This window comes from Globicephala melas, chromosome 15, assembly GCF_963455315.2.
Source record: "Globicephala melas chromosome 15, mGloMel1.2, whole genome shotgun sequence".
In the NCBI taxonomy this organism is placed as follows: domain Eukaryota; kingdom Metazoa; phylum Chordata; class Mammalia; order Artiodactyla; family Delphinidae; genus Globicephala; species Globicephala melas.
In genome coordinates this window covers 62,392,948-62,415,128 of record NC_083328.1, presented here as the reverse complement: position 1 = coordinate 62,415,128, position 22,181 = coordinate 62,392,948, and the positions used below count along the sequence as shown (strand labels likewise).

Below are 22,181 nucleotides of genomic sequence, written 5' to 3'. Positions count from 1 at the left end.
AAATTCATCCACTTTTCCCCATCTTCACTGCTACCTTGGCTTAAAACCCTTCAATGGTTTACCATTATAATTAGGATTAAAGTCTAAAAGCATCAACATAGACCACAAGGTCCTATCTGGTTTGGCCCCTGTCAACTTCTTCCAGCCTCATTTGACTTCCCTTAGCAACATCCTCTCATCACATGCCATCCTCTCATCACAAGCCTGGGTATATGTGACACGTACTGTAGGGAGTATTCGTCTATCTTCCCTTTCTTCTCCTCATTAACTTCCCACTCTTCCTACTTATCTTAGCTCAGTTGTCACTGCTATGAGGAATCATAGCACCATGTTCTTCTTCATAACACCACAGTTGTAAATTTAGTTCTATTTATGTGGTAGGTAATTAATATACATACTCTGTTAGGGCAGGAGATGTCTGGTTTTGCTCACCACTGTATCCCTGGTGCCTACTGTGGTGCCTAATACAAGAGGAGTACAATCAGTATTTATTAAATTAATAACTATCTATCAACTATTTATTTAAGTACTTACTACATGCTAGGCTCTAGGTAAATAATAGTGAAAAAACAGACAAAAGTCTCTGTCTTCCTCACATCGATTGTATGCTAGCCAGAAAGACTTTAATATTATATGCATTTATGATAGCAAAGTTATATGGTACTACAGGGGCATATATTGGGTTGGCCAAAAAATTTGTTCAGTTATGTCCGTAAAATGGCTCTAGTAGCATTTAGTTGTCTTTAACTTCATTCGAAACAATTTTGTTAGATTTTATTGTGACAGCTGTCATATCAGCATGCATTTAAAAAAAAACTTACCAAGGGCTTCCCTGGTGGTGCAGTGGTGGAGAGTCCACCTGCGGATGCAGGGGACATGGGTTCGTGCCCCGGTCTGGGAAGATCCCACATGCCACGGAGTGGCTGGGCCCATGAGCCATGGCCGCTGAACCTGCACATCCGGAGCCTGTGCTCCGCCATGGGAGAGGCCACAACAGTGAGAGGCCCGCATACCGCAAAAAAAAAAAAAAAAAAAAAAAAAAACTTACCCAAATTGGTGAATTTTTGTGTAGCCATTTTAATATTGAAGATGGAAGAAAAAAAGCAACATTTTCGGCATATTATGCTTTATTATTTCAAGAAAGGTAAAAACGCAACTGAAACGCAAAAAAAAAGATTCATGCAGTGTATGGAGAAGGTACTGTGACTGATCAAACGTGTCAAAAGTGGTTTGCAAAGTTACATGCTGAAGATTTCTCGATGGACGATGCTCCACGGTCAGGTAGACCAGTTGAAGTTGATAGCGATCAAATTGAGATGTTAATTGAGAACAATCAATGTTATACCACGCAGGAGATAGCCAACATACTCAAAATATCCAAATCACGTGTTGAAAATCATTTGCAGCAACTTGGTTATGTTCATCATTCTGATTTTTGTGTTCCACATTAAGTTGACCAAAAAAAACCCTTCTTGACCATATTTCCACATGCGATTCTCTACTGATCTACTGATTTGTTTTTCAAAACAAATTGTGATGGACAATGAAAAGTGGATACTGTTCAATAATGTGGAATGGAAGAGACTATGGGGCAAGCGAAATGAACCACCACTGACCACATCAGAGGCCGGTCTTCATCCAAAGAAGGTGATGTTGTGTACATGGTGGGGTTGGAAGGGAGTTCTCTATTAAGAGCTCCTTCTGGAAAACCAAACGATTAATTCCAGCAAGTACTGCTCCCAGTTAGACCAACTGAAAGCAGCACTTGATGAAAAGCATCCAGAATTAGTCAACAGAAAACGCATAGTCGGGCTTCCCTGGTGGCGCAGCGGTTGAGAGTCCGCCTGCTGATGCAAGGGACACGGGTTCGTGCCCCGGTCCAGGAAGATCCCACGTGCCGCAGAGCGGCTGGGCCCATGAGCCATGGCCGCTGAGCCTGCGCGTCCGGAGCCTGTGCTCCACAACGGGAGAGACCACAACAGTGAGAGGCCCGCGTACCGCAAAAAAAAAAAAAAAAAATTAATGTAAAAAAATTTCAATTCCCTGGATTACTGTAAAAGGCACCTAGAACAACAGTTCTTTGCTCAAAAAGATAAAAAGTTTTGAGAAGATGCAATTATGAAGTTGCCTGAAAAATGGCAGAAGTTAGTGGAACAAAACAGTGAATACGTTGTTCAATAAAGTTCTTCGTGAAAATGAAAAATGTGTCTTTTATTTTTACTTAAAGACCGAAGGAACTTTTTGGCCAACCCAATAGCCGGGATGCTTTGTTCCCCTGTCAAGTCAGTGAAGGCTTTCTGGAGAAAATGATGTTTAAGCTGAGACCTGAAGAATGAGGAAGCATTATCCAGGCAAAAGGTATAGCATGTGCAAAGGCCCAGGTCTGAGGGAGGGTATCATTCTCTCAGGAAATGAGCTGAGCTTGAGTAGCTTAGGCTAGGCAAGAGCTGGCATCCTGGCCAAGTGCCTGATATCAGCAGGGCTGCTACGAAACAGTCATGTACCATTAGGATACCAGCCTGAAGACCAGGGCAGGTTGTGGTGCACCAACACCAGACACTGACCTGAGAACTCAGCTGTTGTTGATAGGTCACATTTCTGGGTAGGAATTTCATAATGCCTCACAAGAGCTCCTGGGAGGAGGCCACAGGTCTGCAGATCATGCACAGGTAAAGAAGAGATGTAGAAGTCACCTTGCCTCAGCCTGCCAGAGAGGGGAGAGGATGGGAGGGGCCTTCTTTCCTCTCCAGACATACCATGTACACCACAGCCAGGGTCCTCTTTAGGTATCCCCACTTTGGATGTAGAAGTGGAACCAACAACTTTCTTCTCCCTCCCTGGGAATCATCTCCTAAGCAAAAACCTGTTTGGAAGGAAGCATAAAATGGAAGATTCCTGGAGTTCTATGAGAAAATCTGCTTCCCCTCAATTCTATGTATTCTTTTTCCTAAAGGATCAGGGTCTTCTAGGCTTTAGAATATGGTATGTAGTTATCTTTAAAGCAGGGGGAAAAGTGCTGACCTTTAGAGATGTCATACACCAGCTTTTGGGGAATCTGACTTGAGCCCAGAGCCTCAGGATACTAAAGGTGTCATTTACAGTGCACCAGAAAGAATTAATCTAGCAGCTGGGACAGTTAAGAGATGCCCAAATTAGAGCCACTCTGTAGATAACTGCCAGCCAAGAAAAGATGGAAAGCTGGAACCTGTTTTAGAAGGGGGTTGGGGTGTATAGGCCGTACACATAAACTGGACATTGTCCCAAGGCGATGGTAGTCATGTTGGAATGCCTGCCCCATCCATGCTTTGAGACTTAGCAACTGGCTTAGAAGAGGCCATAATGACTCTCAGGCTTTGTGATATTACATGGAGGGATTCTGGGTAAGTGTCTCCTAGAGGATGTCAGGGTTCTGGCCAGACCCCAGAAATCACAGTCATATCTAGATCTCCACATCAGCCTCAAGCCCTCAGTCTATCAGTCTTTAACTGTTCTAGGGTAAGTTACTTTTAAAATCAGAAATGAATGCTGTAGCTCTTGATTTTTAAGTGTTAGAGCTCTTGGATCCAAATTAAAGAATTAATATGCATATTATTTGGCCTTCTGTGTTGTATCCAAAAATGAACCAAAGTCATAAAATAATTTCCTGTGATTGTATTTGAACCCATACCCAGGGAGTGTCATAAAATATCAAGCTGGCTTCTAAAATGTATGTGTCTCAGGACTTCCCTGGTGGCGCAGTGGTTAAGAATCTGCCTGCCAATGCAGGGCACATGGCGTTTGATCCCTGGTCCGGGAAGATCCCACATACTATAGAGCAACTAAGCCTGTGCACCACAACTACTGAGCCTGCGCTCTAGAGCCTGCGAGCCACAGCTACTGAAGCCCACGTGCCCTAGAGCCCATGCGCCGCAACTACTGAGCCCGCGTGTCGCAACTACTGAGCCCACGTGCCGCAACTACTGAAACCCGCGTGCCTAGAGCCCATGCTCCACAAGAAGAGAAGCCACCGCAATGAGAAACCCATGCACTGCAACAAAGAGTAGCCCCCGCTCACCACAACTAGAGAAAACCCGCTTGCAGCAATGAAGACCCAGTGCAGCCAATAAATAAATAAATAGATAAATAAATGAAATGTATGTGTCTCGAACTTGTAGACATATATAGTGTTGGGTACCTGAAACATCTTCCTGCAACATCAGTTCTTAAAGTTTTGAAGGGAAAAGAGGGTTTTGCCTTTTCGTACTCATAAGATTTTGGTCATGTATGCACAAACAATCAGAAACAGTCTGCGTTTTTCATGAGAAAGCTGAGAAATATGAGCAGTTTAAAATGAGAAGTATTGGTACTTTTTGTATTGTTGAGAACCAGTAACATTAATCATTCTCCTGCTCTGAGAACGGAGTTTGTTTATATCATGCTAGCCAAGGCCTACTAGACTACCAGATTGGAGCAGGTGGGATGGATGATTTCTGGGCAAGTCCAGGGAGGCCCACTTGGTTGATAGGTCACTCTCTAATCTGTTGTTTTGTTTTTGGTTGGTTTGGTTCTCCCCACTGACCCCCACTGCCCTGCCACTTCTAATTACAGACACAAAAATTGGCTCCCACAAATCAGTGAACTTGTTTTTAAAATTGCACTTGATCAGATGTGTTGTTTATAAATAAGCAAATGAGTACTGCTTCCTGATATGATGAGTTCCCTGTTAACACAGAAATGATTTTTCTAGTTTCCCTTGATATTCTTTAGTCTTCTGTTTATAGTAGTTTGATGTTATATTTTCAACTGGGAGTAAGGATCAGTAGTTAAAAACATGAAGTTCAATGTACAAGTTTGAAACCTGGGAAAATATGCTAATAAGAGGGAGGTTCAGAGCAACCTGTAATCAGCAGCAGCTGTGGGTGTCCCTGGGGTGCCCTAAGATGCCTCTGACAGCAAAGTGGGGTGATAGCTCTGTCCTGTCCACAGCTAGAGACTTGAGAAGCAACAACCTAAAAAAAACAGAGTATACAGATATACTTAAAATGTAAGTGTTATTATTATAGAATAAGCATAATTAGATACATCTTATGGGAGAAATCCCTAAACAGTAACTACCTGAAACTGCACTCTTGTAGCATCATTTAGAAACCAGCCATACAGATTTTGAAAGGAAATTTCCAGAATGTTTTTACAATTAAATAGAAATCTTGGCTAGAAGGAGAACAGTAAAAAGCGTAATGAAGTGAGCAAGGTCAAGGTCAATTTATAAAAATCCTTAGAAGGTAAAGCTCCACGCTACACCACCACTACACCACCCTACACCACCACTGCCACCACTCACTCTAGTATCTAAAAGGCTTTTTTTTTTTTTTTTTCCCCCAGTTTCTAGCACAGATCACTTGTTTACTCATGGCCTCACTCATTGATTCATCCTCAGAAGCAGAGGCAGCCTGCCAGATGATTGGGTGCTTTAGAGCAGTGACAGATGGGAACAAGCAAGGAAGGAATGGAGGGGGGAGCCTGAGGTGGTTTATTCCCCCACTCCTAACCACTTTTCCCAGCCATACATGTGTTTCTCAGACACACCACTTGATCGTTCATATCACAACCAAGGAGAAGCTCCCAAAGTTGACCTAATTAACAGACATTTTTCTAAGGATGAACACTCAGTCAAGACAAAACCCTGTATGTTTTTGCTGCAAATGACAAATTTGCTACAGTGGAAATGAAGCTTGAGAGTTGGACATAAAGGGCTGATTATGGGGAGTTGTGCGCTATGTGAGACTCTGTTTATTTACATGGAATTAAAATAACACCATTGTCAACATCCTGTCAGATTTACTGTCCTCTGATTAGCAAAAGACTAATGAGTAAATCAGAGAAACTGATTCTACCACCTGGCACAAGCATCATAATCTCCCAGTAAGAGGTATATATTGAAATTTCCACCTATAGAAGCCTAAAAACATGGTACAGGCCACCTCTTGGAAAGTCATCTAGGTTTCACTTCTTAGCTAACAGAGTGACAAAATTTTTGCTTTTTGCTCTACATTTTGAGTCTGGGTTCTCAAAATATGATACAATACAAAAGAGAGAAGAAAAATTACTTAGAATACTGAACCTAACATGCAGCATCAGAGAGTTCAGCCTGGTTTCTAGAAACGGATAAGTTGGATTCATCTTACACATTAATGTGTTAAATAGAAAACATTTTTTTGTCCTTGATAGGAAGTAATTCTAAAACTTTTTTTTCGTTTTAAATCCAAAATATCTATTATGGAGCAGCATGAAGAATGAGGGTGAATTTTTAAGATCAATATGAGATTTTAAAGAAATGTTTACAGTTGGAGAGCTTCAGGCTATTCATTGTACTTTGCTGTAGAAGCCTTCTGTGTTGAAAAAGTTTTTGAGAGAGTTTATATTTTGAGTTTGAGTTTAAGGCATGAATAATACAAGAGGAATTAAAAGAATTAAAACACACTCCTTCCCTTTTATGTCACTGTTACCCTGTCACTGATATAAACCACTCAGTTCCCACCTCTTCCATGAAGCCTTCAGGCTCACCTGGGCTCAGAGCAGGCTGTGACTTGCTCTGAATTGCTTCCATGCCTTCCATACATACACAGGTATATCCACAGCCTTGATAATACCTGGCTAGGCCATGGTAGACACTTGCTGACCAACGGTCATAGTCATGTTATTTAGAGACTTTGACTATGGCGTGGCAAAAAGAGTTCCTCACTGCAAAACAATGGCTTGGCTCCAGAGGCTGGGTTTTTTTTGTGGCACAATTCACTTACTTGCTTGTAACATCACTTATTGATTTCTCACCAAAAGCACTGTCAGTCTATCCATCATTTCATTGGGTGATGGAAACAGGTGATGGAGATTGTGGGGTTAATTGCCCAGCTAAAGCAGCTCTCCCCATCCTGGCACCTTTTTCATGTATGTTTGCCTCACCTTCCACTACCTGTATAACATTTCCCCAATCGCCAGGCCCTAGTTTACAGGGCCGAGAAGTCTGAGACCCTCTTCACACTGAGTTCCCCTTTTGAGGACCTTAGACTGATTCAGAGTCCAGTAGGGCTCCACTTAGGTCAGCCCTGGTTCCTGTGGACTGTCTAAAAGGCACTGCTATAAAGAAATGCCTCAGCTGAATATGTCCTTCCTTTCTCCCCACAGACATAACCAGTGCGGTGCAATCCAAGCGAAGAAAATCCAAGTAAACAAGCTGAATGACGACTTGATATTTGTAAATGTGTGTGAATTTTACAAAAAGCGATTTTGAGCTGTGACTTTTTAAAATCCATTTCTGTACAGTTAGTTATTTTAATAATGTGGTCCTTTTCCTGGTCCCTGCAACCTGTTTCATAAAGTGCAATGGGGAAAGCAGAGTTGTTGAACCCTTTTGGTGTTGCAAGATGAAGTTGAAGGTTTCTAAAATGTTGCCATGTATTGAGAGGAGCTAATGTGATTATGTTAATAGTTTTCACATTTCCTAAGCAGCCTAGAGTACAGGGTGAGCATTTTTAGATCTTCTAATGATGTATTGTGCTGTGGAAGTACTGTGTGTGAATAGCAGTAGTGGGGCAAAAGGAATCTTCTCATTTGGAAATGTTGTAAATAATTTTATTATATAGTGTTTTGGATGTATTTGTTGTAGAAATGGACCAGTGAATAAAGAGAATCTAAGGGTTTGTACAATGTGAAATACTGAATGTGTTAAATAAATGTCTTTGTCCTAGAACATAAACGTATGTTATTGGTAAGGGATTATTGGGTAAGCAAGCTCTTTCTTTGGACCATAAATGAATAGGAACAGCCTTCTTTGTGAATTAGAATCCCATCATGTCCTCATTACACTTGAGTTGCCCACCTGGCAAGTTGTGGAAAATGTACCTACTTATTCACTCAACTCATTCTCTTGGCTTTGAAGAAACTAGCTCTTTTCAGCACTATACCAGGCACTTTGATATTGATCAGATTTCTTTTGGTTGCAAAATGACAGAATCAACTTAGAGAGGATCAAAGGTCACCCAGGATTTTCTGGAGACAGGAAGCCGTCAGCAAACCAGATGGCACTCTTCTCTACCTCATTCATCTGCTTCTCCATGCACATGATGGATTGCTCCAAAACTACTATGTTTACACCTCCTCCATTCAAGAGATAAGCCCAGACTGACCAGCAAGATTTTTTGTAACAGCATCAAGAATCTAGCCCAGTTTAGGTCAGGTTTCTAACTTCAGTCCATGTCCGTGGTTAAATGGAGCAGCTCCCAAATAAAAGTTGTCATTTTGCATTATGTACTTCAGAGATATCCACTATGTTCCACTCTTTGGCTGCCCTGTTTCTCATCTGCATCAGGCCTGGGGTGACTCATCAGTGTGCCTAGGTTTTTCCCTTTCCTGGCTCTGTTCTTACCTTAAAAATTGTGGTCTCAAAAAAAAAAAAATTGGGGTCTCCAAACCAGCTGCTTCTGCCCCTCCCCTACCCCCAACATTCAGGGGACTTTAGTGCTTGGGGTCCTGTCTTTATCTTGGTCTGGGCCCCAGCCTTCTGCCGTGTCTCCTACAGCTAGACATATACTCCATCCCTTCCCCTTCAGGGGCTCCATAACCCAGTGCCTGAGACCAAAAGGTTGAATTGATGATTCTCATGCTCTTATTTTCCTTTTTTTAAATGTGTCTTGCATTATAAGGATTCTCTAAAAGTAGTTATTTCTGAGTCACCCCCCATTGTCTGGCTCTGTTACCAGCAAGCTTATCTACCCTCTTCCTTCCCTGTATGACACACGCACAACCAGAACCAAAGCCAGCCTAACAACACCCTAAGCCAATACTGTGTTTGAGATTGCAAAGTGCTTCTCCTACTTTAGCTGTACTCAGGAAGAAAGCATAATGTGCTTTAAATAGATTTTTATTTGTTTTTCTTTATATTAACTTTTTCTCCCATAGAGGAATAACATTACAGTCTAACAATCAGAATCCTGTTACACACATACACAGGCATGCCACGTGAGCAGGCTGAGGCGGTTGTGTCCTTGAGTCTGTCAACATGTCATAACATGGTCAACCAGAGTCTCCTCTTTTCAGCCAAAACACCCAAGAGGGACGCACTCATCTTACTGGTTCCATTTGGAACTAGGCAGCAGGGCAAGAGGGAAGATATAAGGGGCCATTGTTATGTCTGCCTTCAGTCCCCTCACATAAAGCCACATGGATCTGAGGAGTCATCCAAGAGCTCTGGTGGGGTCCTCAACGCACCTAACGTTATGGGTCAGAGCAAACTCAAGGTTCCAGGTGGGGGCCGGGGAGCAAGCATACTCCAAAACAGCAGCAAACCGCATTCATACACAGATGGGACCCTGATGGGGCCAGACTGCAAAGGCTGGAAATGACACCCAGTTTGAAGAGAGATGTATTGGAGAATCACTGGAAGTTGTCCTTTGATGTAATTGGGACTCACTCTAGAAATAGGGGTCCCTCTCACATACTCAGTTTTGGCAAAGCGCTGGTAGTCTTGACGTTAAGTAATGCAGTCTGGAACAAACTTCTACAGGGTCTCTGAAACATCAGTAAAGACAGACTCTCTAACCTCCTCCTGTCTAAGGTTGCATAGGACTTTGTGAATTCTGGTTCCCTCATGTATTCAAGTTCTGTGGTTTAAAAAAAAATCCTGAAGCATGCTCAAGGTGAAAGGCACATACACAGTCAATACAGTATGACGAGTTCTGCTGCTTCAGGAGTCAGACTAGCAGGAGACCAAACTAGTGTTGGCTCTTAGAAATCTATACACAATTAAAATATTGTCACACTCAAATGCTACAGAATCTATAGGAAAGTACAAAAACATGAGCCTTGCAACCAGCCAGGTGATGATGTTGGAGGGTTCTAGAACTACAGGAGCCTCCAGAAATACGGGTACGGTAGGGGCCTTTTGAAATTTGAGCCAAATGCCCTATAACTCACTTTTCCCCCACAGAAGGATCGTGAGCACTGCCCAGAACTGAGCCTAGGCTCCAGCTGGCAGCAAAGGAGTAGGCAAGAAGAGTTGGAGGGAGTTTCAGCTCTTGGAAGTGCTGAAGACCCTAAGCTGGCTGTGAAGTAACCAAGGAGTAGCTGGAAGAATAAAAGGGACTAGGTCGTAACTGAAGGAGAACCTTGGAGAGAGGAGCAAGGTTGTCAACTACTAGGGCCCTAGTGGATCAGCATGGGGAATTTGATCTGCTCTTACTGTAAATTTGGCTTATTCCCTTGGATAGGAGACCCCAACAGGGCTTTCTCTGTCCCTATCCAAGCATCCATGGGGCTACCCCCTCCCTTATCCATACACCCCACTGGAGACCTAGGGTTATAGGGCCAGGGAGGGCAGCTGCCTTTGCCCGCATGGGGTTGCAGAGTTTTCTGTAAGCCTCAGCTTGGCTGTGAGGCCTAGAAACCTAGAATTGAAGGGAAAGACCTGTGTTAGTGTGTAATAGGAAATCTTAAAGGTTTCAAGGAAGAAAGAGCACACACTAGAAAAGGACAGAAAGAGGAAAGGGGAAGCAACTCGGGGCATCCCAAGAGGCTGTTGCTGGTGTCTGAGCCCAAAAGTCAATCCCACCGTGAGAAGGGGAAAGCTGGCTGCCCCTGTTCCCTTTGTCTCACCCAGATATTCAGGTTCCCTCTTCCAGGTACTTACTGGAGGAGAAGGGAAGGGGAACCATAGGGTACCCATTTCCCCCCAGCAGCCTAGAAAGGAAGAGAGCCCTGGGAAAGAAAATGAAGAGAGGCTCCCCTAAAGGCCCTGAACCTGGACAGGGACTATTTGGGGATTGTGGCAGTGGGGTTCCTGGCCTCCTACTCAGGAGTGTTTATTAGCCATCCTGGCAGAGTATGAAATACAAGGCCAGAGGCAAGATGAAGGCTAGCTGCCATTCCTTGGTTGGCTTCACCCCACAGCTTGTCCTCCCCAGCATCATCATTCTGCATTCTTATCCTGGGGTGTGTCCTTCTCCTGCCTAGAATCCCTCTGGCCTGCATCTCTCCTAAGCTAGTTCTAGCACCTTGGGGCATGTGAACAGATGTCTAGGATGGCAGGGCCTTGCCCAGCCTTTACTGCTGGGTTGATGTGGGTAGGGCAGCAAGGTACTAACTAAGCCTTTCAGATACAGGGCCCGGCAGAGGGGTTGATTTCAGGAAGAGATTTGGGAGGTGGCATTGTAGAAAAGTGATGTGGGCTCCAGCTTGAGAGCAGGGCTTGGCCTCTCTGAGTAAGCACCATGCCAGCCCCCATTGTGCCCTGCTCCCTACAGCATCTTAACCTGTCTGTCCTGACTACATTTTCAATAGGTTTCCTCTTTTCCTCGATTCCCTCCACCTTCTCCCTCTAACTCACATCTCACAGTCCTTTCCCACATACCTTACCTTTCCATACCTAGGCAACTCCAAGGAGCCCAGCCCCCAGAGGAGAGGGAAGGGGAAGACTAAAGGCAGAACCCTTTAGTCTCAGTGGGAGAATTACTGGGAATGAGTAATAAGGGAGCAGGAGTGAATGCAGTGCCAAACATTAGATAGACTGAGGCTTGTAAAGTGGGAGCTGAAGGTAGGGAATGAGCCAGAAATGAAACTGGAAGAAGACACTCTCAGAAATAGGAGTGGGCCAGAGTAGAGGACCGGAGGGCAGGGATGGAGAATGTCAGGGCAAAGATCAGGATGGGAACCGACGGAGTGTCGGCGGTGGGGGAGATGGAGCATTAGATGCCAGAAGGGGCCAGAAGGTGGGAGGGTGAAGGGAGAGGGGGAGGTTCAGAGGCAGATTAGAGGATCAGAGATAGGGAAATAGAAGGAGTAGGAGAGAGAGAGAGAGAGTGAGGCTATCACCCCCACCTCACACACTTAAGAAGGGAGGTTGTGGTGTCCAGCCCGAAGTGGGCTGCAGGCGCCCCTCAAGCAGCACACTGGCTGCGGCGGAGGGTCTGGATAAGGGTCGGGAGTCAGCGAGGGGTTTGCGGCACGGCCGGCGGAAGCTCAGTAGTTGAACTGGCGCTGGCACGGCTGGTAGACAAAGCTGCCCTGGTGCTTGGGTCGGCGCGGACGGCTCTCGCGGGCGCGGTTCTGCCGTTGCACCACCTTGGCGCTCAGAGCGTGGCGCTCGGCCCGCTGCCGGGCCCGCTGCAGGCGCCGCGCCTGGCCCGCCTTCTCCAGCAGTGTGGCCCGCGCCGGCAGAGGGGCGGCGTGGTGCAGGGCCCGGGGTTCACGGCGAGCAGGCGCCAACTCCCTGAGGGGACAGAGCGAGGCAGTCAGGGCTAGACAAGTCGTGGGGGACGGAGGAGAGCGCTGGCACTTCCCACCCTGTCCCCGCACCCTCGCACGATTTGGTCTCTGCTCCTAGGGGGGCGCACAATGCCCTTCTTGTGGGTACCAACCATTCCTCCAAGCCAACCTGGAGATGCCTACCGTCTCAGCGATCCCAAGCCTCGAAGCTCTGTCTCTCTCAAGCCCCGCCCTAGCCACGAAGCCACGCCTCTCCCTATCTCAAAGCCCCGCCCCTTTACCTTCAGGCCTAGCTTCATTCCGGCCCATGGGCCCCGCCCTTTGCCTCGAAGACCCGCCTCTAAAGGCCCCGCCCCGGCACCGCCAGGGGGTCTCCTGGGCTCGCTACTGCAGCGGGGACCCTAACCTCCAAGACAAGCTTCTCTAGGCCTCCAGGCTCCGCCCCCGGCCGGCTCACCCGTCGCTAAGGTCTCCGTCTGGCAGGGCGGCGTCAGGGTGCGGGGAAGGAGGTCCCGGCTCCAGCACTATGGTGCTGCCGGTCACGTAAACGGACATGCTGGGGTGCTCGATGAGGAGGTCCTCCAGGGGGCTGCTCTGGAGGCGGGCAGGCCCGAGCCCAGGCCCTTCTGCAGTAAAACAGGCCGGAGGGGTAACAAACCAGCTCTCATCCATCAAGGAGGGTGCGGGCGGAGGGCGGCCCGCAGGGGCCGGGGCGGCCCCGGGGCTGGGTGGAGCTGTGAAGCTGTCTACGTGGCGCGGGAGGGGGAGCCATGCGGAGGAGGGGGCGCAGCAGGGAGGGACACACACACACACACACACACACACACCGGACACAATGGGGCAGGGAGAGAAAGGGCATCGTTAGTCCGACACGCAGCCCCGCCCACCATACCCAATGGGCATCCACAGTCTCGACCTGCTGCCCTAGGGCGCGTGAGGTGTGGACTCCAACACTGTACCGCCAGGAGATGGCCCCAGCTTGCATGAGATGGGGCCCTGTTACCCTCCACCTCCAATATTACTGCCTCAGCCCCAATTTGCCCAGTAGGCCCGGGGGAACTCCCCAACCCCTTAGCAGCTCCCTGCTCAACTGCTTGGCCACTTGCCCTAATGACGACTTCACAGGCCCAGGAGTCAGTCCTGGCCCCAGACTCGGGCCTCACCCGCCAGGTCAATAATGAGCCAGCCATCCACTTCATCCTCCTCAGAGACGAAGGCTCGAGGGCAGTCGGGGTCCTCGGGGGGCGCCGGGGAGCTGAAGAAGAGGCTGGTGAGGCGCTGGAGCATGATGGGGGAGTGAAGAGGCCTCAGGGGGCTGCCCTATGGCAGTGCAGAAACCTGGGAGGTAGAGAGGAGTCAGAGGCACCACAGACTGGTCTCCCCATTGTGGCTGGGGATACCTCCCCCAGCCCCCGGAAGGGTACAACAAGGATGCGTGGGAAAGCTTTCTCGTGTGTGTCTGTGTGTGTGTGTGTCTGTGTGTGTGTATTTGTGTGTGTTTGTGTTCCCTTTCTGGTAAGTCAGCCTGCCTTCAAGCTTTTGTTTTCTGTATGACCTTAGAAGTTATTTAACTTACCTGTGCTTTAGTTTTCTCATCTGTCAAATGGCAAGGATAATAGTATCCTCCTCTCAGCCCTTAAAGGAATTAAATGAGCTAATAATAGTATCCTCTCTGGGCTCTCATAAGAATTAAATGAGCTAAATACAAAGTGCTCAGAACAGCACCTGGGCACAGAGTAAGCATTCAATAAACTAAGCAACTAGTTTATTATTAATAATTATTAATATTGTTGCATGCTCTAGGAGTGATATATATGACCAGACTCTGTCGGGGAATGTTCCCCAGAGGATTGGACATCCAGCCTGGACCTTGAAGGGTAAAAATAGTTCTCCAAGCAAGGAAGAAATCGCCCAGTATTGTGATTATTTATCATCACCATCATCATCGTCATCATCATCATCATATAGCTAACATTCATGTGCCAAGTACTATACTAAGCACTTTACCTATATTACCTCATGTAATCCCCATGATTACTCTAGGAAGTGGGTATAATTATTATCCCTTTTTTGTGTGTGTGTGGTACGCGGGCCTCTCACTGTTGTGGCCTCTCCCATTGCGGAGCACAGGCTCTGGACGCGCGCAGGCTCAGCGGCCATGGCTCACGGGCCCAGCCGCTCTGCGGCATGTGGGATCTTCCCAGACCAGGGCACAAACCCATGTCCCCTGCATCAGCAGGCGGACTCTCAACCACTGCGCCACCAGGGAAGCCCCTATCCCTTTTTTATAGGTGAAGAAACTGAGGCTCAGAGATGTAAGATAATTGGCCCAAAATCTCAAAGCTAGTAAGACACAGAGGATTTTAACCCGTGCAGATTCCAGATCACTATACTCCATTGCCTTTGCTGGGTATCTGTCTGGATTAGGCATTTTTAACTTAGTGGCCTGGGGCCATGGTCCATGTGTATTTTTCTGAAAAGAAGGACCTTGGTTTTCATCATGATTTCCTAAACAGCGGTCCTTGACCCCAGAGATTAAGAACCACTACTTGAGTCTGTGTGGCTTGAAAAGTGCTCCCTAGCAGAAATCCCACAGAACAGCTACCATCCTCACCCTGTGATCGCATAGGCCTCAATTGTGTCTGTCAGATGAAGATCCTATTCCCACAGGCCCTCCCCCCTCTTACTCCCTATTCCCAAGCTCCTGCTCAAGGGCAGCATCCCTGGCTAGGAGGAAGAAGATCAGGTTGCCTGGCCCCAGGGAGACAGCAGGTCAGTGGGAGGTGATGATGGAGGGAGGGAGCTATCAGACCCCAGGAGCCCTTAAGTATGAGGACTGAGGGTTTGACCAGGACTCAAGCCCTCAATCAGTCCTTCACTCAGTGAAGATGAGGAAGGAGACCCCCTGCTCCAGGAATGTAAACACCAAGCCTACCTCAGGACTAGACCTGGGCTAGGGGCTGCTGGCCAGGCCCCCTGGATGTCCCTGGAGCTTGACTCTCCACATGTCCCCGAAGATAGCCAACAGTTAGTTTTGCTACTCAGCCACTTGTCACCTTCCTCTAAGGATGTTTCCACACTTTCTATAAAACTCCCTGGGGGCATGTCCACACTTCCATTCCCTGGAGGCATTCTACTCTTATTGCTAACCCACCTGGGGTATTTCTTATGGTTGTTGCTACCTCTCCCGATCCCTGGGTATATTTTCACACTTGCCACAGAATCACCTAAACTCTATGCCCTGAGAGTACTTATACATTTTGCAGATCCACGGTGGGCTCCAGAAGAAAGTGCTGCCTGGGTATTGGCCTCCCTGGTGGTAGATCTTCCGGGATTATGAAAGGTTGGGCCACTCTCAACCAGTGCCTGCCCAGCACAAGCCACATATCCCAGCCCATCTGTAGCCACAGGGAGTTAGTGACTCAGTTACCAAAAATCCAGAGAGTTTGGCCCCTCCTGAAGGAAGGGAAGACTGGGGCCTTGTTGAGGCACACCCTCTTTCCAAGGACCTACTGCTTCACTGAGAAAATGAAAAGGAAGTTAATAGGTGTTTCAGGAGACATGATATTCACCCAGCCCATTTTGCGAGCTGAGGATCAGAGGACATAAATCTACCCAAAGACACATGGCTAGATGGTGGCAGAGCAGGCCTAGCCCCAGGTCACTGAGCATTCAGTCCAGAGTGAACACAGTCAGGAAGCCCTCAGTAAACAACCCCCCAAAATATAATGATGCAGGGGACACGGGGAAGTCAGACAGGAGTCAGACTTTGATCAGGTCACTGCCTCTCTCAGCTATAAAAGGGTCTGAGGTTCCTGGCACCAAGATTCATCCTGCATTTTCCAGAGCACCCACTGTGTACCAGAGTCTACTCTGGGCCTCCTCAAATTACAAACAGATTGAGGTAAGGGAGACTTAGGGTGGGGGAAGCTCCCTGCCTGAGGTCACAGAGAAAGTCAGTGACAGAGCCAGAACTGACAACCTCACCAGCCAGCCAGTGGCTGCCTCCTCTCATGACCACTAAGGGAGGCTCCCAGGATTTTTCTTTCCCAGCCCTGACAGTTCCTGGTTCTTACATTCCCAGCTCTGCTCCAGGGAGAACCGTTCCCATTAATAACTATAGCAGCTGTGCCCAGAATAACACTGGGGCCCCCAAGCCACCTCTACCCCATCCAGGCCATCCTTGAGCAAAGTCTAGGCTGGGATGGGACTGCTGGTCCAGCCCGTAGGCCCATCTATTTGGAAAGTCAGAGGCTCTCCTTCTCCCACTCCTTCTCTGGTCCCTCTCTGTGAGCAGAGAGGAGCAGCACAAGCCTTGTAGTCCCTAGCACTAGGCCAGGTCAGTCCTCTCTAGCTGACAACTCTGGGGCTGGGAGGTGAAGAAGAGCCAAACAGAGGGAACTCTCACCTCCACTCCATCCCAACATCGGAGACACCCTGAGGCAGGCATTGCCTCACAATTTCTGTGGTCAGAACAGCTAGGAGGCAGTGATTTTATTGGGCTTGGCAACTCCAAAGAACAGAGTGAGTGTCAGGGCCTCAAAAGGGGACCCAATCTCCAGAGACCTCCTGGGAAAAGATCCAGGAGTGAGGAAACCTAGGAGCTCTATCAAATTTAAATGGTGCTTAGCCCAAGGTAGAGTCTTCAGTGGAAGGAGGATGTGTAACTTGTTACTTGTAATGAGCTCCTACTAGCTATGTGCCCATGGCTAATGCATCTGCTACTCACTAGGTACGCATGACTCTAACTGGTTGCATGACTTCGAGTAAGCTATTTCCCCTCTCAGCGCCTCAGTTTCCCTTCCATGAAATGGGGTCTAAGACCCCTCGTTTGGGGGCTGGGAATGACGTCAGCTAAGGCGCTTCTCACATGTCAGGGATTCGGAGAAAGTTATGATGTTAGTCCCAGGGGTGCAGAACCTGGAGCCAGAGGGAGGGGGTTGTATCACCATCTGGCGCTGCCCCAGTGACCTGGAGCCGAAGCTTCAGGGGCCCCTGAACTCCTGACAACCCCCTCCCCCCAACCTAGACCCAGTAGCGCCTTCGGAACCTCTCTCAAGTCGCAAGAAGAAAGTAGGGGATCAGAGGCTTGACCCCAGCTCCTGAATTAGCCCAGGAAACTGGAGGACCCTCTGGTCCCGCTGCCTTTCAGCGTCACTCACCCATAGGCGCAGCCCCGACCCAGCGCCCAACGGGTCACCGGAGGACAAGCGACCTGAGCCGAGAGGCGGGGAGAGGGGCGGTGCCGGCCTTGGTGACGTCTCAATGTCATATGCAAATCGAGAGACGTCATGGTCTACCGGGCTTGCGGCAGCCAATCCGGAGACGGGAATGCAGCCCCGGAGGCCGCCGGCGGAGACAGACAAAGACCCGGGAGCTGGGGGCGCGGGGTGTGTCCCCAGACTCCGGGAGCCCCCTGGCCAAAGCGGGTCGGAACTCACCTGGGGACTGGGGCGGTGCGGCAGGCGGAGGTGGCGCTGAGGTAGTTGTGAGGCGGGGCGTCCCGGGGTCGGCGGCTGATCACAGGCGCGGCCGCATCGCGGGGGCTGGGCGGGAAGGCGGCTGGGGTACGTGTCGGACGCTCAGGGCTGCTGCGCTCGCCCGCGGGGCTTTGAGTCTGTGCAGCCGCCGCTGCTGTGCTCACGGCACAAATTGGAACGTTCAAACAGCTGATTGTGATGTCACAAAGGGGCCCGCCCGCCTCGCGTCACCGACCGGCGGAGCAGCGGCCAATCCCGTGTTGCGGATCCCCCCTCCCCGCCTCCTCCACGGTTCGCTGGCTAGTGGCTCCCTCCCCGGGATCCCGACTCCGATCCTAGGGGCGGCGGCCCGGAGAAGCGACTGCAGGAAGCTTGGACCCCCTACCCCTGGACGACCCACGGACCTCTCAAAGAGGAGGGTTCCCACTCCTTTCTACGAGATCCCCATCTTCCTGCGCTCCCTCCGCCTATCTCAGCGCCCTCACCTCTCGCACTGCCCCTCTTGTCCTTCCACCTGCATCCTATATCCACGTCCCTCAATCTTTTACCCTTTTCTCAACTCCACACCAAGTTCGTGCACCTCCCTCCTCCTCACCACCCTTCTCCCTGCTCTCCCTTTTCTGTCTCACCTTCTCAGAGTATGCGTTCGCTGCTTTCCCACCCCATTTTTCCTCAGCTGGGCAGGCTTGAGAGGTGGGGGACATCCCTTTTCTCTGGTTCCAGGGGATCACCCGGCAGTATAGAAGAGTTGGTTAGGCTGACAGGAAATTTTGCGGAGTAGGACTTGGAGAGGAATTGCTCTGGGCTGAATAACCATTGAGTGCTCAGCACTGGAACGTTTACACACCTTATTAACACATTCTGCTGCAGGGGCTGGACAGAAAAGTGACAGGGCAGGGACTGGTTATTAGCCCGGATTTACACACACGGAAACAGACAAATCTCACTAACTGTTAGTATGTAGATTCATATTCAATAATACACTCAACAGAAACTATTGCCGCTGCCAGACCAGTAGCTGACATTTATTGAACACTTACTGAGTGCCGGGCACTGTGCTATACTGCTTTATATGTGTTTTGATCTTCACAACAGTCCCAAAAGGTGGGTGTTATCCTCCTTTTCCAGTTGAGGAAACAGCCTCAGAGAGCCTAAGTGACTTCCCAAGGTCACACAGCTATGGTAAATGGCAGAGCCAGGATTTGAACCCATAGTTCCTGGCTCCAACTCTCTCCACTCTCTACATGCACCAGATTATCAAAACCCCAGAGTGCTTCAGCCTCCCCCAGGAGACCTGGGCACAGCCCTGATTTCCCCCCAAACTTGCTGTGTGACCTCAAGCAAGTCATGTTACCTCTCTGGGCCTCAATTTCCTTATCTGTCAAATCTAACATACCCAGTTACCTTTTTTTTTTTGGCTGCTGTGCTCTGGCTTTACATGCAGCGAGCAAGGCCTACTCTTTGTTGCGGTGTGAGGGCTTCTCATTGTGGTGGTTTCTCTTGTTGCAGAGCATGGGCTCTAGGCGCATGGGCTTCAGTAGCTGTGGCATACGGGCTCAGTAGTTGTGGCGCACGGGCTTAGTTGCTCCGCGGCATGTGGGATATTCCCGGACCAGGGATCGAACTTGTGTCCCCTGCATTGGCAGGAGGATTCTTAACCACTGAGCCACCGGGGAAGTCCCAAGTTTCCTTTTAGATATTCTTTCAAACTCTCCATCCTCAGGTTTATTCCAATCCCATATTCTAGGCCCCCAGCGTTCCCAGTGGCCTGGGAAATGCCTGAAAGACTACAAGTACACATCCTCAGAGTCTCCAGAGGTTCTGGGTCCTTTCTTAGTAGAGCAGGGATGGTGGGGATGGGTCTGTGAGCTGTCCATCTGGTCCATCAGGAGGCAGGGGGTGAGCTAGGCCAGAGCTTCTGCTCTGGTGATAAAATCCCAGCCTAATAACAAACCCTAGAAGGACTCCTCTGTCCTAGCAACTAGGAGAAGGATCCTGGAAATAATACCCAGAGGCTTGACCGGGGTGTAGGGGATGTAGAGCAGTGTTTTGGCCCTTGGAGGGTTGTCCCCAAAGCATCCTCATTCTTTGCAACCCTGAGTCTCTGCCCATCACATCTGCTTCCTGCTAACTTCATACCCTCTCTTGACCTCTCGCTGACTTAAAGTAAATAATCCCTAACATGCCTCTCTTGTCACACCACTTGCCTGCTCTAAAACCTTCTGTGGCTCCCACAGTACCATGCTCCTTAATACAGCATTTGTGGCCTTCCATGATCCAGCCCCAGTTCTCTCCAGCTTTATTCCCCTTCTTCACTTACACACACCTTGTGCTAAGGTCAAACTCCTCATTGTCTCTTCAACTCTCTCCCACAACCACACTTTGGCTCAAGCTCTTTCCTGGAATGCCCTCTTCAGCCCTTTCTGAATTCAGAGCTTTCCTGTCTTCAAGATTCTACTCACCCCGTCTTCCTCTAGGTAGCCTTTCCTGTCCTCACCCATGGTCCAGAGCTACCTTGATGGACAGTACAGTTATTTATTTGTTCAATAAACAGTAAGTCATGGTGACTAATTGTGTGTATGTGTTTTCCCAGGTAGATGGTGGGCATCCCAAAGGCAGGATCTCAGTCCATATACTCCCATCACTCAGCCTGTGCTGGGCCTGGCATAGAGTAGACTCTAATCAAAGACTCAACGATTAAAAGCTGGGGACTTCCCTGGTGGTGCAGGGGTTAAGAATCCACCTGCCAATGCAGGGGATATGGGTTCAAGCCCTGGTCCGGGAAGATCCCACATGCTGCGGAGTAACTAAGCCCGTGTGCCACAACTATTAAGCCCATGTGCCACAACTACTGTGGCCTAGAGCCGGTGCTCTGCAACAAGAGAAGCCACCGCAATGAGAAGCCCGTGCACCGCAATGAACAGTAGCCACAGCTCGCCGTAACTAGAGAAAAGCCCACGTGCAGCAATGACGACCCAACACAGCCAAAAAAAAGAAAAAAAAAAGGTTGATAGATACTGCCAAATAGCCTCTAGGATGTACAAATTTATACTGCTTACAGATTCGTTTGTTTTTTTCTACATAAATATGTCATATGATAGGACTTCCCTGGTGGTGCAGTGGTTGAGAGCCTGCCTGCCAATGCAGGGGACACGGGTTCAAGCCCTGGTCCGGGAGGATCCAACATGCCGCGGAGCAACTAAGCCCATGTGCCACAACTACTGAGGCTGCACTCTGGAACCTACAGCCACAACTGCTGAGTCCACGTGCCACAACTACGGAAGCCTGTGTGCCTAGGGCCCATGCCCTGCAACAAGAGAAGCCACAGCAATGAGAAGCCTGCAACAAGGAGCAGTCCCCGCTCGCCGCAACTACAGAAAGCCCGCGCGCAGCAGTGAAGACCCAACGCAGCCAAAAATAAATAAATTAATTAATGTTTTCTTCTTTCTTTTTTTTTTTTTTTTTGCGGTACGCGGGCCTCTCACTGTTGTGGCCTCTCCCGTTGCGGAGCACAGGCTCCAGACGTGCAGGCTCAGCGGCCATGGCTCACGGGCCCAGCCGCTCTGCGGCATGTGGGGTCTTCCCTGACCGGGACACGAACCCGTGTCCCCTGCATCGGCAGGCAGACTCTCAACCACTGCGCCACCAGGGAAGCCCCTAATTAATTTTTTTTAAATGTAATATGATATACTCTGTCCTGCAGACTCACATATTTCGCTCAGTAATACGACACAGGAGTTCTACTTATGTCAATATACACAGATCTTCCTCATTACAAACAAAACCTAAAACCATCTTACAGTTTCCGATTGTATGGCAGAAGAAAGCTTATTTAGTTTATCACATATTGATGGACATTTGGGTGGCTTTCAATTTTTTGCTGCCACAAACAATGTAACAGTGACTCCTCTTCTATGAATAGAATAGAATCAGAGAAGTGAATTGCAAGATTGATAAGTATACATACTTAACATTTCAGTAGATGCCATCAAATTGCTCTCCCACAATGTTTTACCAATTTAACTTCCACTAACGGTACATGAGAACCTTAGGTTTTCATCTTGACTGGCCCCTGTGCTTTCTCCTGGATCAAAGCTCAAAGTCCCAGTTATCACTGGGATCATCCAGACCCTGAGCCCTACTCTGCAGAATCCTGAGTGGATAAGCCAAGTGTTGGGAGGAATGAACACAGAAAAGGGGCAGGCTGTCCCCCTCTTGCCAGATGGTCCCCCAGGGGACATGACTCTCTCCAAAGGAAAGGCTACATTGGGAGTGGGAGAAATTGAGCTCCCCTTCAATACGAGTGTCTGAGAGGAGGTTTGGTATCAACAAATGCACTGAACTTCTACTCTGGGTGGGGAGGGTCTTAAGCTGGGTGTCTTGATGTAGAGATGAGTCAGACCCTGTCTCTGCCCTCTCAGAGCTTGATGCTCATGGAGAAAATAGACAAGTAAACAGACAGTGACA

General features: G+C 48.6%; 2 protein-coding genes across 11 annotated transcripts in view; one reads left to right on the top strand and one right to left on the bottom strand.

Moving 5' to 3' along the window:
• NCOA6 (nuclear receptor coactivator 6) overlaps positions 1-8,282 on the top strand; it is a 97,767-nt gene extending 89,485 nt beyond the window's left edge. For all 9 annotated transcript variants that reach the window (XM_030830825.2, XM_030830822.2, XM_060284130.1 and 6 more), the window contains one exon: positions 7,162-8,282. In XM_030830825.2, the coding sequence (XP_030686685.1) occupies positions 7,162-7,205 (44 nt within the window). In that variant the 3' untranslated portion in view covers positions 7,206-8,282. The remainder of the gene's footprint in view (positions 1-7,161) is intronic.
• A 603-nt stretch (positions 8,283-8,885) lies between these two features.
• Positions 8,886-17,907, bottom strand: TP53INP2 (tumor protein p53 inducible nuclear protein 2). Of its 2 annotated transcripts, none has more exons than XM_030830839.2 (4): positions 17,676-17,907; positions 13,398-13,572; positions 12,692-12,980; positions 8,886-12,238 (listed from the first exon to the last, which is right to left on the bottom strand). In XM_030830839.2, the coding sequence occupies exons 2-4, from the start codon at positions 13,519-13,521 to the stop codon at positions 11,989-11,991; spliced, it is 663 nt and encodes a 220-aa protein (XP_030686699.1). In that variant the 5' UTR covers positions 13,522-13,572; positions 17,676-17,907; the 3' UTR covers positions 8,886-11,988. The 2 variants fall into 2 exon arrangements, with proteins under 2 accessions (XP_030686699.1, XP_060141052.1); XM_060285069.2 differs by lacking the exon at positions 17,676-17,907 and adding an exon at positions 17,397-17,605.
• Positions 17,908-22,181: the final 4,274 nt, after the last annotated feature.